This window comes from Trachemys scripta, chromosome 1, assembly GCF_013100865.1.
Source record: "Trachemys scripta elegans isolate TJP31775 chromosome 1, CAS_Tse_1.0, whole genome shotgun sequence".
Taxonomy (NCBI): domain Eukaryota; kingdom Metazoa; phylum Chordata; order Testudines; family Emydidae; genus Trachemys; species Trachemys scripta.
In genome coordinates this window covers 18597849-18613030 of record NC_048298.1, presented here as the reverse complement: position 1 = coordinate 18613030, position 15182 = coordinate 18597849, and the positions used below count along the sequence as shown (strand labels likewise).

The 15182-nt window shown below is 37.8% G+C and overlaps 1 protein-coding gene across 1 annotated transcript in view; it reads right to left on the bottom strand.

Moving 5' to 3' along the window:
- Positions 1 to 15182, bottom strand: part of SEMA3E (semaphorin 3E) — a 219728-nt gene that overhangs the window by 48913 nt on the left and 155633 nt on the right. The window contains exon 5 of the mRNA XM_034765547.1: positions 6789 to 6882. Coding sequence (XP_034621438.1) covers positions 6789 to 6882 — 94 coding nt within the window. The remainder of the gene's footprint in view (positions 1 to 6788; positions 6883 to 15182) is intronic.

Here is a 15182-nt window from a genome sequence, read left to right as displayed (position 1 = left end):
AACCTTTGGCATGCTTAGTGGCGGCCAGCACATCCCTCAGCCCATGCCGCTTCCCGCAGCCCTCATTGTCCTGGAACGGCAAACAGCGGCCAGTGGGAACTGTGATTGGCCGAACCTGAGGATGCTGCAGATAAACAAACTGTCTCGGCCCGCCAGCAGATTTCCCTGACAGGCTGCGTGCCAAAGGTTGCCGATCCCTGATCTAGTCTGACCTCCTGTATAACACTTCCCTGGACCCCCTGAATTAATTACTATTTGAACTAGAGAATATCTTTTAGGGAAAAAAAAATGTTGATTTAAAAATTGCCTGTTATGGAGAATCCACAAACCTTAGTAAGTTGCTCCAATGGTTAGGTACAATATTTTTGATTCAGAGTTTCATACACTGAAAGGAAATTCTGCTATTTGAAACAACAGGGCTGAATTCTGCATTTCTAGTACACTCAAAATTCCCTCGGAATTTTAGATGCAGACGGAATACAGGGTAAAGCCAATATTGGCTGCTTTTCTAATGTACATTTTCTGAATGAGGAACAAATAGATACCGCATTAGGATTCTTTAAACTTCAGGAATGAGATTCTCATTGCTTTAAGGTCACATATACATTACAGTCCATTACTGTAAACTTTTTAGGATGTGCCAGAGCAATTAATACACAAGATTAACATAACTACCTGTATAATGTTATAGTGTGTATAGGGAAATGATGCATTTTCTTGCTTGACTTTCTAAAATATTCACACTAATCTGTTTCTAATCAGCAGAACAAGACTTTGACAGCATATAGACTTTAGGTAGACTGTGTAACAAATATTTGAACCTGATTTTGGTGTGGTCCCAGTTGAGTGGGTGTAGTTTATCTCTCTGGAGAAGACACATGCATTGTACACTATCTAATGTGTCTAATGACATCTTCTGTCTTTTATCTCATTGAAATCAAGTCAGGCTTTGCTCTGGCGTGCTTTTAATTAGATATAACAAATTAAGGGACAATTTCTGCAATTCTGGAAAGCAACTGGAATTTTGTCTTACAACTCAGGACAATAGGATTTTGTGCTTCTAAGCAAAAAAGTGTAAAAGTTGCAAAAATGTGCAAAAAGAGTTAAATGCAAAACTGATTTTGTTTCAAGTGACAATGGTAAAGAAGCACAAAATCCTTTTTTTCTAACACTGAACAAGAAATGTTATTAGATAGAGGAGTACTGTCTCCAAAGCTACTCTCTCTCTGATTCCTTATAGAGATTTTACCTGGAAACTTCCCCAATCTCCCTTTTGCCTGGCTTTGTGCTATATTTTAAAAGAAACAACACAGGTATCCTCACAGTTATCAAAAATGCAATATCCCAGCAAATTAATAGGGGGCAGTGTTGTGATGAAAATCTCATCTTTGATGTGACATAAAACACATGGCCGTATACCATGACAATTTTCCTAAGAATACAGGTATAACCCAAGGTTAAAAGGGTGCCAGATTCCAGCACAAGGTTGCAACATTCCTTTTAGTTGAATCCTTTGGGTAATATCAAACGAATATTATTTCCCACATCTCCTCTTAAAATTACTGCAAGTTTGGACTAGATAGGCTATTTCTACCTCAGAAATAGCTGTGCTTCCGTTGTTGGTGATGTTTTTGGTATGAGTAATTTGAAGTGAAAGTAGTAAAACAATGGAAATATTAAGAGTTACCATTAGTAGTACTCCTTTTTATGGAGCCGCCAAACTATAACTTTTGCAAAGCACCCCAATGGCAAGTATTCTATATTTTTAAACTATAATAATTAAGAGTACTAGTATGGGGCAGTTCTACACAGGTGTGGCTCAGGCCCAGGTCTTCAATGATACTTACACACTGAACTCCCATTGATTTCAAGTATTTAGGTACCTAATTCCCATTGAAACTCCCACTGCAGTCAATGGGAGTTAGGTGCCTAAATATATTTGAAGGTCTGGGGCTCAGTGACTTCAGTGGGGATATTCAGGCCCTAGCAATACAAGTTTAGAAATAGTTAAATCTGGAAGATCATTTGCAATATGTATGACTAAAATCAAATTTAAATAGGTTTACTTAGGTCAAAAGAAAAGTTTGTGTATTTCAGCACTTCAATTAAAAATCCTGGTTCAATAAAATGATAGTTCCCGACTTGGCTTTAAAACCGAATATCCCACATTTTAGTGAATTTTATGACAGGTCATCTGACCTGATGGTAAAGTAGCTTGTGATGAAAATTCTATTATGAATGATTAAACTTGTCACAATTTATTGTCAGCATAAGGAAACAGAATAGATGTTTAACTGCAGAGATGTTGTATAAAATGTAAATTTTAGAAAAATTCTGTACAAAACTCTTGGGCCTATTTTCTAAAAAACAAAACAAAAAATCCTCCTATCATCCCATATGCTTTCAATAGTCAAAGTGGCTCTGTAATAAATCACGCAGGCTGATTGACTAAGACCCCAGTGGCTGATAAAACAGGTTAGGCCTATAACTTTTGATATAGCTAATACTTTATGAGCAAGCTGTGATAAATTTACACTAGGTTTTAATGTCTATTTTCTATCTAGGAAAATCCATTCTGATAATGATCCTTCTGGTTTTTCATGCCTGTTCTTGGAATGGGAAAGAGAACAACTGAGTGAAAGAGAGAGCGATAGAAGGATAGAATAAAGAAGTGAAGTGCTAAACAATTTAGCTCAATCTTAGACTATGGGAGAGAAAAGACAATTCAGGTCTTTCTTCAGAACAATAATATGGACTTAAATTTGTAAAGCGTTCAGATACCACTGTGATGGGCACAAAAATAAATGATCAGATATCATGGTGATGGGTTTGAATAGGACAGAACTGAAAACGCACACTTAGAGAGGTAGGTGGATAAAACTTTAAAGTCATTTTGTTCAGCCCATTAGGAAGGATGCTGGATTCCTGTTTAAAAACAATTATAATTGGGAAGATGGTAATCAGTTAAACCAAAATGGGAGTAATATGAAATTTAGAGGGAGGTCTCAAAAGAATGGAGGATTTGGTGGTGTCAGGAAGTCCTTAGGTTACAAAGATGGAAACAAATTTCAAATCCTTCAAAAGAGATTTAAAACAAAAAAAGGAGTTGGGTTAAACTTATGATTTGTTAAAGGCCTTTGGGTAAATGTTCAAAAGCACCTAAGTCCCACTTTAAAAAGTGACTTATGTCCATCTTCTCCATGGTATTAGATGCCTAACTCCCATTGAAATCAATGGGAGTTAGATTCCTAAATACTGTTGAGGATCTGGGCCCTAGTCAAATAGGAGCCTAACTCCCATTGACTTTTAATGAGACGTAGGCACCTAAGTCATTTAAGTGCTTTTGAAAATTTTACTTATTTCCCTGTTTACAACTTCCTTTCCCTCGTTACAAAGCTATATGACAATATATTCGTTCTTCATCTGGGATGAATAAACCCCCCCACCTGGGTTTATACTCTTGCCAGCCAGTGTTGGTGTTGAGGACCAGCCCTTCTGCTGGGCAGATAGTTCTTCAAGCACACACTAGCTTGTCTAGTGAGGTGCCAAATTCAATATTAGATAAAGGGCCCAAGAAAGAAGGAATGGACAAGAAAAACCCCTACTCTCACGTGGAATGAGCCAGAATCGCTTGGTCACGGTGCTCAGGTACACAAGCCTCTCTGGAATATGTTTGGTCAAAGCTGGGTGCCAGCACACAAATATATGTGGCTAAGCCCTCATTCATCCTCTTATTTTCTTAATCTCTTATCTCTTTTATGGCTGCATGCTCCATGTACAGCTAAATGGCTAAAGTCTTCTTAGGTTGAGTAAGTCTTAGCCTGTTTTTTCATACAATACTAATCTTCCTGTTGCCTTATCTCATCCAAAGATTAGCCTTCATTTGTTTTGCTTGGACTGAGCAAGTAGTTCAGCCTTTCACTCTTGCTGCTTTGGTGTCATCCACACAAAGGTTATTTATTAATGGCTACAATGCTTGTTTCTACACTCTCATTGTCCTCCAGACAAATCCACCCCAAACTGTCAACCGTCTGCCACAAATCCAAACAGCTACACTGCATGGTCTCATGAGATGCCCTAAGAATTCATTCTGTTCATTTGCCAAGTGTTATGTCTTCTGTGGTTGCTCCACTGTAGGCCTCAAAGGGGTAAAAAAAATCACTCTAAAACATATTCTTCTAGTGTTTCCCTTCACTATGAATATGAGAGCCCCTTAAATAAAAATATATATAAAACTATTTATACCTTTAAGAACTTTATACACTCAGATGAGTATTGTTTTTTAAATAACATCAAGAATAGGTTCCTTGAGCTACTGTATGACCTTTTAAGAATACAGCATTTCCTCACAACAGTTTGAATGTAGACAATCTGGCTATATTTCTATTGAAAGGATGACTTTTTCCTAGAAAAGTTAATCTGATTCTTAACATAAAACAAATTCCTGGTGAACCTAAAGTTTTTAGGAAACTTTCATACTGCTTAGTAGAAAACAGTGAGATCATTTGTCTATTGATACTAAAACATGATAGGCTCTTAGGAGTCAGATCCTATAAACCATGTATTTGTGGAACATTAATTGACTTCAATGAAAATTCTGCACATGAAGAGCTTCTAGAATGGGACCTCTAAGAATACGTCCACAATGCATTTCAAAATCCACAGCAGCGAGACTCAGAGCCCACGTCTACAGACTCGGGCTTATGGGACTTGTGCTACGGTGCTCTAAACTCAAGCCTGTCAACACAGCTGTTTTTAGTGCCATAGTGGGAGCCCTAGTCTGTAGACCCAAGCTCTGAGACTCATGGGTTTTTAAATGATGTGTAGATGTATCCAAAACTGCTTTTTCCAAGATCCAGGCATGAAATGCAAGTACCTTATGCCCAGGCATGAAGTGCTCAATCAGGACACAATCTGACTCCCATTTCAGACAATAATAAAACTCACATTGACCTTGCAGTTAGAGCAGAATCAAATCTAATTTATTTTCTCAGTTTTGCCTGAGTAAAGACTGAGAACTGCAGGACCGTACTGCTAAGCTCCAGTCCTACAGTTAAGCTCTGTGCAGGTGGACCCCTGTACCTATGCAGAGCTCACTGTGTGATCATGGTCTTGGTTATTAAATGGTTGAAACACAGACAGATGAAGAGTGTGTGAAAGACCCATAATCAACTGTACTTCAGGGGCATGTGTAACACAGTGTAAATCAGTCAAAATATTTTTTCTGGATCTTCTATGTCTATATAGCCACTAAATATGAAGTTATTTGAGCTGTGATGAATGATACTGGGAAGGCACTACAATATGTTAGATTTTGCTGAACAAAAGTAACTTCAAGGATTTTACATGAATTGGAGGGAAATCTCACCAAAATAATGTGTTGAAGTGAAAGGATACGTGACCATAGTAACTGAATATAATCCACTCATGGTACATACCTTTGAAATACTAGGGATAGGCTTTCTGATTTTAGTTCAAGATGATACAGTTTATTAACACCCCTCCTGCTCTGGACAAATTGAGATTTGGTGTTTGAGATAAACAACAAAAAAGCATTAAAATCCACACATTTTGTGCCACTGCAATGTAAACTGCAAACGTCAAGAAAAACAGGACAACACAAAACTATTTCCAGAGTGTTTCTTTCCGGAAAGATATCAAACCAAATCACTTTCCTCATCTTCACGTCTCTTCATAATGACCCCCTGACACATATCTCCTCACCCTTCCTCTAGATTCAGATGTTCCCTCTACTCTCTCTATTCAAGCCTATTCTTACTCATAATATCAGCCCTTCTCCTCTACTGATAGTTGGTCCTTTCTTTGTGGTCCTTGTTAGCTTTGTGAATCAGCCAGCCCACCTCTCTATCTCACTGATTATCTCTTTCAAGAAAAGCTCAAAAATCATCTAATTTACCCTTCCCACAAACACTAGTTGTTGGCCTGTTTCTTGTACCTGTAATTCTTATCAACACCTCTCCTTATCTATTGTCCCCATCTAGTCTAACATCTTTGTACTGTAAGACTGGCAAGCTATGATATCCTACGCTATGCCCAAGAACACCACGTTATAAAATAAATACATGCTGGATTGCATTGTATTTTAGTTTCAAAGGTTTCGATCCTGCAACAAGAGCCTCATGGGCAGCAGTCAATGTTGTTCTGTGGTGGCCTGGTAATGTGCCCATATTAATTGTTTTGTAGGATTGGGGACAAGTTCTGTTGCTGCAATGTTCAGTGTAAAACACGCTTTTCTACTCATAAGCACCTTGTTTGTTTGGTTTACAAGAAGAGACAATTACAACCCCCCTACATTTGACATCTTAAGAAAACTTACAGGTTGCATACACAACAAAAGCCCTCAGTTATAAAACCATTCGGCCTAATAGCATTTCTCTAAAATTCCTGTTGTCAAAATTAAGTCTTTGAAGCTCGCAGTGAAAACTGTCATTTTGGGATACATGGTTCATTTGTGTAAATATTTTGAGCTGAATACATAATTTTGCTTTGAAAGAAAAGAAAACGGACATTACTATTAATATTAAGTGACAATCAATTATCTTTGTAGAACAGTGCATGTAATATAACATTTGCTCGCTTGTCTGAGATACACTTGCTCAAATTAACACTGTCTGGAATGTAATATTAATGTGGGCACCACTGATAGAAGTAAGTCTGACATGCCAAAGGCTGTAAAGAAATACTGACAACACCTAGGAGAGCTGACGAAAGAGACTCAGAAAGATAGTGTGACAGCACCTTGAAGACTGAGACATAAAGTTCATTACCAATTAAAGTTGAGATGAAGGAGGAGCTGGGATCAAAAGGGCACCTGCCTCGTCCTCTCTCAAATTTGTGCCAGTCCAGTTGAAATAGATAATCCTTTAAAGAAAGTCACAGAAAACAGCATAAATACTACATTAAAATAAAATAATAAAAGATTAGCTTTAATGTATTTGTTATCTCTGAACCGAATTGACTTTTTCTGAATGGAGAAAATAAGGTTACCATTGTTCATTAATAAATTTGTTATAAAGAGTCTTTGATTTCCACAAAACACCTTTGCATACAGACTACACTGCAGCATTTATTGAATCAGTGATTCATTTGTATGGGCATAGTGAGGGAAAATGTCCCTACCTCTTCTAAAATTATCTAAATATTCAATAACTATTTAGCAAAGAAATGTATTCATCCTCTCTAGATAGGATGGCATAATACATGTAGCACAGATTTGGGACTTCTGTGTGTCTTCTTTGTACTAGAAAGTTTTAGGAATGAATGAATCTTTGATTAAAACATTCAGAGCATGCGATGTGATTTATGTTGTAGATGTACTCCAAAATTAGTCTTGGAAGAAGATGGGCAATCTAGCTTTCTCGGTTTAAGACTTAACCTGAACTCTTGCTCCTGTAATGTTGCCTCTTTTATCACCTGCATTTTTCTGGGTTTCCAAAAGAGCTTCAGAGAAATGCAATTATTTCACTAAAATGTCAGGTGAGAGCACAGAAGAAAATATTTTTAAAACTATTTATTTATGAAGTTTTAACAAATCTTTGCCATGTAAAGATCAGAGCCAAAACAATGTTCATTACAACAGTGAGCTTTTGCTTAGAGAAACACTAAACAGTAATATAATCCCCAGCTCATTTAACGGGGTGTTACCTTTATTACAAAGTGAGCACCTTTACATTACCCAAGACATGCTGTTTCTGGTGATTTTATAAATTGAGTGAAATCTCTGATTACACATATTTAACAAACTAGGCATGTCTATCAAATGTTAATATTCAAAATTATTGGACAGGTGTGCTGGTTTTTGGTGGGTGACTGTATTTTGTCTGAGTGTTGAATAAATGGTAGATAAATATCTAAGTATGTGATTAGTGCGTTAATTGGAAACCTTTTTTAAAAAATGTATATATTAAACTTTCAAAAATAAGGGGGGAGAGGAGGAGAAAGTACAGTTATGACAATTAGATTGCCAAAATATACATAGTACAATAATCAAGAATTTGTATTATAAATATATATGATACCATGTATTTCAGCAATGCCAGTTCTGTGTCACGGATTCACTCATCAAACAAGTATATGAAACCATATTATTTCTTTCAGCATACTGTATAAATTCAATCCTTCTGCTTGGTGAACTGATCTCAGTTTTAGGTTGGTGGTACACATGTATGTCAAATGTTTGGGTAGATGTAAAACCACACAAAAAAGGAAGCTAAAAAAGTAAAGGTTTTTAAAAGGGTCAGCAAGATGAAAGAACAGGAGGGCAGAAAACAGAGCGATGGGGCGGAGGGAGAGGGAAGAGAGGGTAATGAGAGTGACATTTCGGTTCCCATCCTCTAGAGATCAATCAAGGTCTGTACAAAGTTAGACTAAATCTTTTCAAATTTGTCTAAGGCCCATCTTCTCTGAAATGTTACTCACTCTGTAGTTGCCAGCCAGCCAGGTCTCTCTGCCAAGCTTCTATCCCTGGAAGCAATCTGCTCTTCCATCAAAGCAATATAAGCCATTTGGCTACAAGCACTGCACTATAGAAACAAGCTTTCCATGAGCTGAGAGTTTCCAAGATGTTGGGATATATCCCAAAACACAGTTTGGAAAGTAATTTCTAAGACTGTACCCATCATCGTATTAATCCTCCTATCTACTTCTAGCCTAAAAGACTGGATCTTGGGACGGTCCCAAGACACATGAGCCAGCATGGCTCCAGAAGACCCACATCTCCAGAAGCGGTCTGTGTTGGGAAAACCCAAGCTTTGTAACTTATGTGGAGACCAGTGTGAATTAAATATAATTTTCTGCTGGATCAGCCTTAATCACATATCAACAATAGAGTTTTTAATGTATTGTAAGGCATTTCCCCATTGGCTAGGGCTCAGGTTTATACACAAATTTTTGTTCCAGGCCCAGCACAGATAATCTAAATTAGGGACTGTCACTTGGGCCAGGAACTCTTAAGAGGCTACAGCTGGTCTGGTAAACCTGTGGAGCTCTCTTCACAACAACAGAAACTCTGGATTTCTGGCAGTCCCACTGCCTCTGGATTGAATACATCCTTCAAAAGATGTTTAAGCTGTAGGAAACACCATTTGCACCAGGTAGGTTATACGGTTGTTGGAGTGTTTGCAATGGAAGAAATAGATCCTCTGAGGTCAATTGAGACCCCTACAATTTCCCCTTATCCAGCTATTTTCTCCACATTAATCATTTATTGTCCATTTTCAACTAATTGCCCCAGAAGAAAATATTTTTTTACATTGAACATCTTTCATCCAGCTAGGTTTATTTTAGGGCTCTTGATTAATCACAGTTAACTCGTGATTAACTCAAAAAATTAATCGTGATTAAAAAAATTAATCGTGATTAATCGCAGTTTTAATCACACTGTTAAACAATAGAATACCAATTGAAATGTATTAAATATTTTGGATTTTTTCTACATTTTTAAATATATTGATTTCAATTACAACACAGAATATAAAGTATACTGTGCTCACTTTATATTATTATTTTTATTACAAATATTAGCACTGCAAAAAAGAAACAAAAGAAATACCATTTTTCAATTCATCTCATAAAAGTTCTGTAGTGCAATCTCTTTATCATAAAATTACAATTTATAAATGTAGAATTTTTTTGTTACATAACTTCCCTCAAAAACAAAACAACATAAAACTTTAGAGCCAACAAGTCCTACTTCTTGTTCAGCCATTGCTCAGACACAAACAAGTTTACATTTACGGGAGATAATGCTGCCTGCTCTGTATTATTTATTATTAATTATTATTATTATTATTATTTACAATGTCACCTGAAAGTGAGAACAGGCGTTTGCATGGCACTTTGTAGCCAGCATTGCAAGGTATTTACGTGTCAGATATGCTAAACATTTATATGCCCCTTCATGCTTCAGCCACCATTCCAGAGGACATGCTTCCATGCTGATGAAGCTTGTTAAAAAAATAATGTGTTAATTAAATTTGTGACTGAACAACTTGAGGGAGAATTGTATGTCTCCTGCTCTGTGTTTTTCCTGCATTCTGCCATATATTTCATGTTATAGCAGTCTCGGAGGATGACCCAGCAAATGTTATTCATTTTAAGAACAGTTTCATTGCAGATTTGACAAAGTGCAAAGAAGGTAACAATGTGAGATTTCTAAAAATAGCTACAGCACTGGACCCAAGGTTTAAGAATCTGAAGTGCCATCCAAAATCTGAGAGGGATGAGGCATGGAGCATGCTTTCAGAAGTCTTAAAAGAGCAACACTCCGATGCGGAAACTACAGAACCCAAACCACCAAAAAAGAAAATTAACCTTCTGCTGATGGCATCTGACTTAGATGATGAAAATGAACATGTGTCGGTCCGCTCTGCTTTGGATCATTATTGAGCAGAACCCATCATCAGCATGGACGCATGTCCCATGGAATGGTGGTTGAAGCATGAAGGGACATATGAATCTTCAGCACATCTGGCATGTAAATATCTTGTGACGCCGGCTACAACAGTGCCATGCGAACGCCTGTTCTCACTTTCAGGTGACATTGTAAACAAGAAGCGGCAGCATTATCTCCTGCAAATATAACCAAACTTGTTTGTCTGAGTGATTGGCTGCAGTAGGACCGAGTGGACTTGTAGGCTCTATATATTGTTTTATTTTTGAATGCAGTTATTTTTTGTACATAATTTTACATGTGTAAGTGCAACTTTCATGATAAAGAGATTGCACTACAGTACTTGTATTAGGTGAATTGAAAAATACTATTTCTTTTGTTTTTTACAGTGCAAATATTTGTAATAAAAATAAATATAAAGTGAGCACTGCACACTTTGTATTCTGTGTTTTAATTTAAATGAATATATTTGAAAATGTAGAAAACATCCAAAAATGTGTAAATAAATGGTATCCTATTCTATTTAACAGCATGATTAATCACGGTTAATTTTTTAATCGCTTGACAGTCCTAGTTCATTTAGATGCGGGGGGAAATAATTACAAACCTGCCCATCTAAGGATACTTTAAAGTTGAGATTCACCCAGTGACTAGTACACCAGTGTGACCTCTGCCGAGGGCATCTGCAATTGTGAATCACTGTTAACTACTCTGCCTCAACAAGTGAGTGTGCAACTGCTAAACTGTGTGTCAGCTCCCTGACACACCATCTTGTCTGCTTTGTCAGCAAACTCTTCAGGAATCTGCCAGTCCAAACCTTACTGTGCAGCTAACAATCAGTGAACCCTAATTCCCAAGTTCCCCAAAGACATCTCTCTGCAGTGTCCAGCCCTCTAATTGAACTCAAATACATTAAGTTTGCTGCTCCTTTAAAGAGACAATACACAACAGCTTATTAACGTACTTGGGGTTGACAAACCCTCCACTTCAACCAAAGTGCTGAGATGGTTTGTGTTAAAAGCAAAACAAGTTTATTAACAAAAAAAACCTAGGTTTAAGTGATAACAAGAATAAGGAATAAGGATAGAAATGGCTATAAATAAGCAGAAGTAAAAATATACTTCTAAACCTAAAACTTAACAAACCAGAGTATTTTGTTCAGAAAAGTTTATTAATCATAGACTTTTTTTTCAGCATGGCTGACTGGACATTTATCCAGGACCCAACACACAAAGTTCAAAGCGTGGGGCTTCTTTGACTCCTCAGGAAAAATTAGAGATTTCCCTCCCTTTCTTTTTAGTCCAGTAAACCTTTGAAATGTATTCTTTGAAAAATAAGCCCAATGTTTCTCCCTTCTTCTGGGGTGCAGACACCATGCTGTCTTCTCTCCCACTTGCTAGCTTGATAACTTTGTTTATCTTACATGTAAATGTTCCTTTATTGTCTCTGCCTGATGACCAGCCTGGTCAGACAAGCAAATATACATTCCTTTCTCTAGGTAGATTGGGTTTGTGCACTGCTTGCCAAACACATTTAAAGAACATAATTCTAGCACATATTTATAATTCTTTGAACACAGCCGGTACTTCCACTACTCAATGATTTTCGGGACTAGGGTGTTATCAGTTGGTATATGATACCTTACATGATACCTTTTAGATACAGATTATGCCAACAGTGTGTTAGTGTGGTGAGTATGTCAGGCATGACAAAAGTTGCTGACACAGAGTAGTGAACCATCAATGGGTCTCTGTATCACACTTCTCTCCCTGACATTAATGCAGTAGTCTACTCTGCGGGCATCAGTTCAAAGACCCCCTGAACCCATAGACTTCCCCCTCTTTAACATCCATACTTCACCAAGTGGTTGCTTCACACCCCATTGGATCACCCTGGTCAGTAAAGGGATCTGTCGCCCCTCCCAAAGGTGTGAAACCAAATCTCTTACCCTCTGTGTCTCCTCTGCTCCCAGTAGTTTGTCCTGCTCTCAGTGGAGTACTGGCCCACAGCTATTTACCTAGCTGTACCAATGACTCACTGCACCCAGCAGTTTTTGGCCTCAGAACCATCCAGCTGTGCTTCAATTTCCCTGATCTCAGTAGAGTGGTGGCCCACAACTTTCCTAGCTGTGCCAGAGTCTAACCACTCCCAGCAGATCCTGGGTATGTTTTACCCCTGCCACAGACACACTTAGCACTGACTCAGTTTCTCCAGTGAGGGTTTACCCCCTCGACCACTGAGTCTAGCCATGGCGGGTCTCCCATCTAACTATGTTTATTTAGGTGTGGGTAAAAAAATTACAAAACTGCTCATTTACGGATACTTTAAAATTGAGATTCATCTAACGACTAGAAACCAGTGAAGCTGGAGTCCTTGAAACAAACAACTTTGTTTCAATATAACTATTGATGAGTGCTTTCTTTCTTTACCGGTATGTTTTAGTTAGATAAGAGACTGAACAAAAACCTATGCACAATTTAATTATCCCACTCCACAGGCATACACCACTGATACTTGGAGGGACGTTAAAGACTAGCCTTTCTGCTTTGAAACATGAGCTCTGATTGGTTCCTTCCTGGTGCTGTTTTGAAACATCCCCTTGCTGCTGGATGTGGTTTGAACATAACGGTAACTTGGCACCTCTTTAGTCCCCATCTCCTGCTGCCTGTTCTGTCGCCAGTTTTGAAGAGTGTTGTTTTTTCCAAATCTTCAGTGACACTGGCTCTTTGAAGCTCTAATTATATTTTGCTGCTCTGTGCAAGTTCTTCCATTTTCTTGTGCATCTTGTTCCTTCAACACTTGTATATGAAAAGCTATTTGGGTTGACATGTGCATGAGGAAGGTGGGGAGTGAGAACTCTGTTAGCCTACAGTAATGCTGCCAATCAGTTTAGAATACTGATAGTCCAATGTTAACGTAGAAAAAGAGAGGGAAAGAGAGGAAGGAGATGTGAGGAAAAGACAGAGGGAGACTTTACCACCTCATCCTGTGGCTTGGATTATTCCATCCTGCTGCTGGTCAATTTTCAAGCCACAAGGGAATAGGATTCTTGTGGAACCCTGAATTTCATCCCAAATTTCTTAAACATCACACACCAGTTCGAGTTAAAAAAAAATCAGGATGTTTTGGGTCGACAGTAGACAAGAACAGTAAAGAGAGCAAAACAAAGGGAAAATATACTACTGAAAACCATGAAGAATGCACTAGAGAGTCATTACTGTCCAAAAATGTGATGCAAAGGAAATTCTTCTTAAGAGAATGAGCCTACTTGCTGTTATCTCTGTCTTAACCAGCTACTAAAAATAAAGGTACTAATGAAAAATATTGCCCTCCCCCCACCTGAGTTTCCTCACTGAAGCATTTGTCAGTAAATCAGTTAAACAAAAACCAAAGAATGTGAACAATTTTCAAAGACGAAGGTGAAAAGTAATTAGAGAAATAACTTGTGAGTTCATAGATTTAACATGATCTCCCAGTACTTGTGCTGTCCATTTTTACCCTCTCATGATAAAATAACAATGAAATAGTCAATGAAATCAATGACTGAAAATTTAAAACCGATAAAAGAAACATTCTTCAGTAAATAAGGTGAACAGAAAACAGGGGTGGACACAGAGTTGAAGCAAATTAACATAAACATTTCACACCAATAACTGCAGAAATGTTGTTTACGCTATTTACGCAGCAATACTGTTTTCTGCAATTGATATGGTAGGGTCCATACCTCCTGTTGTGCCATTATTTTGTACACAGAACTGCAACTTAAACAAACTGGATGGGGTGTGGGGTGTATTCATGACAAGACATGGCCCTATTTATGAACATAAACTGTCATTCTTGCTCAAATTTTACTTAGGTAAAGCCCATTAAAAGCAGTAGCTTTTGATCAACTTGGGACACTGAAACCTGGCAGAGAAAAATCTATGTCATGCAAGGAAATAATGTAGGCCACTGCTCTATAGTTATGGATATGTGAAAGTAAACCCAAACCAAGCTAGTCTTATGGGAACATCTTACAGACCGAGGCCACTCTTAACTATTGGTGAATTAGGCAGCTCACTAGGGCAGTAGATTTTGGGGCAGCTGCCTAAAGTGGCAGCTTGACAGAAGGGTAACTGGGCCAAATTTGAATGGTGTTATAAGCCAGCAGGCCAGAGCACCATGCCTCTTACTCAAATTTGGCCCGGCTGCCCCTTCATCAGGCCAAATCAGGGGCAACTGGGCCAAATCTGCCAGCCTAGACCTATGAGGAGGGGGAAGCATATTGAAGTTTTATCTAAGGTGGCAGTTTTAAGCACCCTCTGCCTATAGAATTTGATAAAGATAAACCCAATGGAGTCCCATAGAAATTTAAAAGGGTTCTCTTGAAATTATTCTTAAAATCTATAGAAATTAATAGAAAATTATCTCCTTTTATGATCATTTTTCAAGCAGCCAATAGAAATGAAGAAATAACTATATATCTGCTGTATAATTCCATTGAATGGTATAAATATTCTATTCAAAAGTTCACAGTTTCCATCAGGGAAAATTTACCTGCTATTGCAAACCTTAAATTTGAGCCACATTCTTCAAAAATTGCATTGGATTTACGACCCTTCTAGGAATTGTGGAAGGATTCTGAGTGAACCTGAGATAAATTATTGTTTCACGGTGAAATGAGACAAAACTCAGTGGTTTCTTCTACGTTTCATTGTGCTGGTTCCCTGGACTCGTTTAAACCCGAAGCTCAATGTGAAACAAATGTGACCCAAACCAACAAAACAGGTTC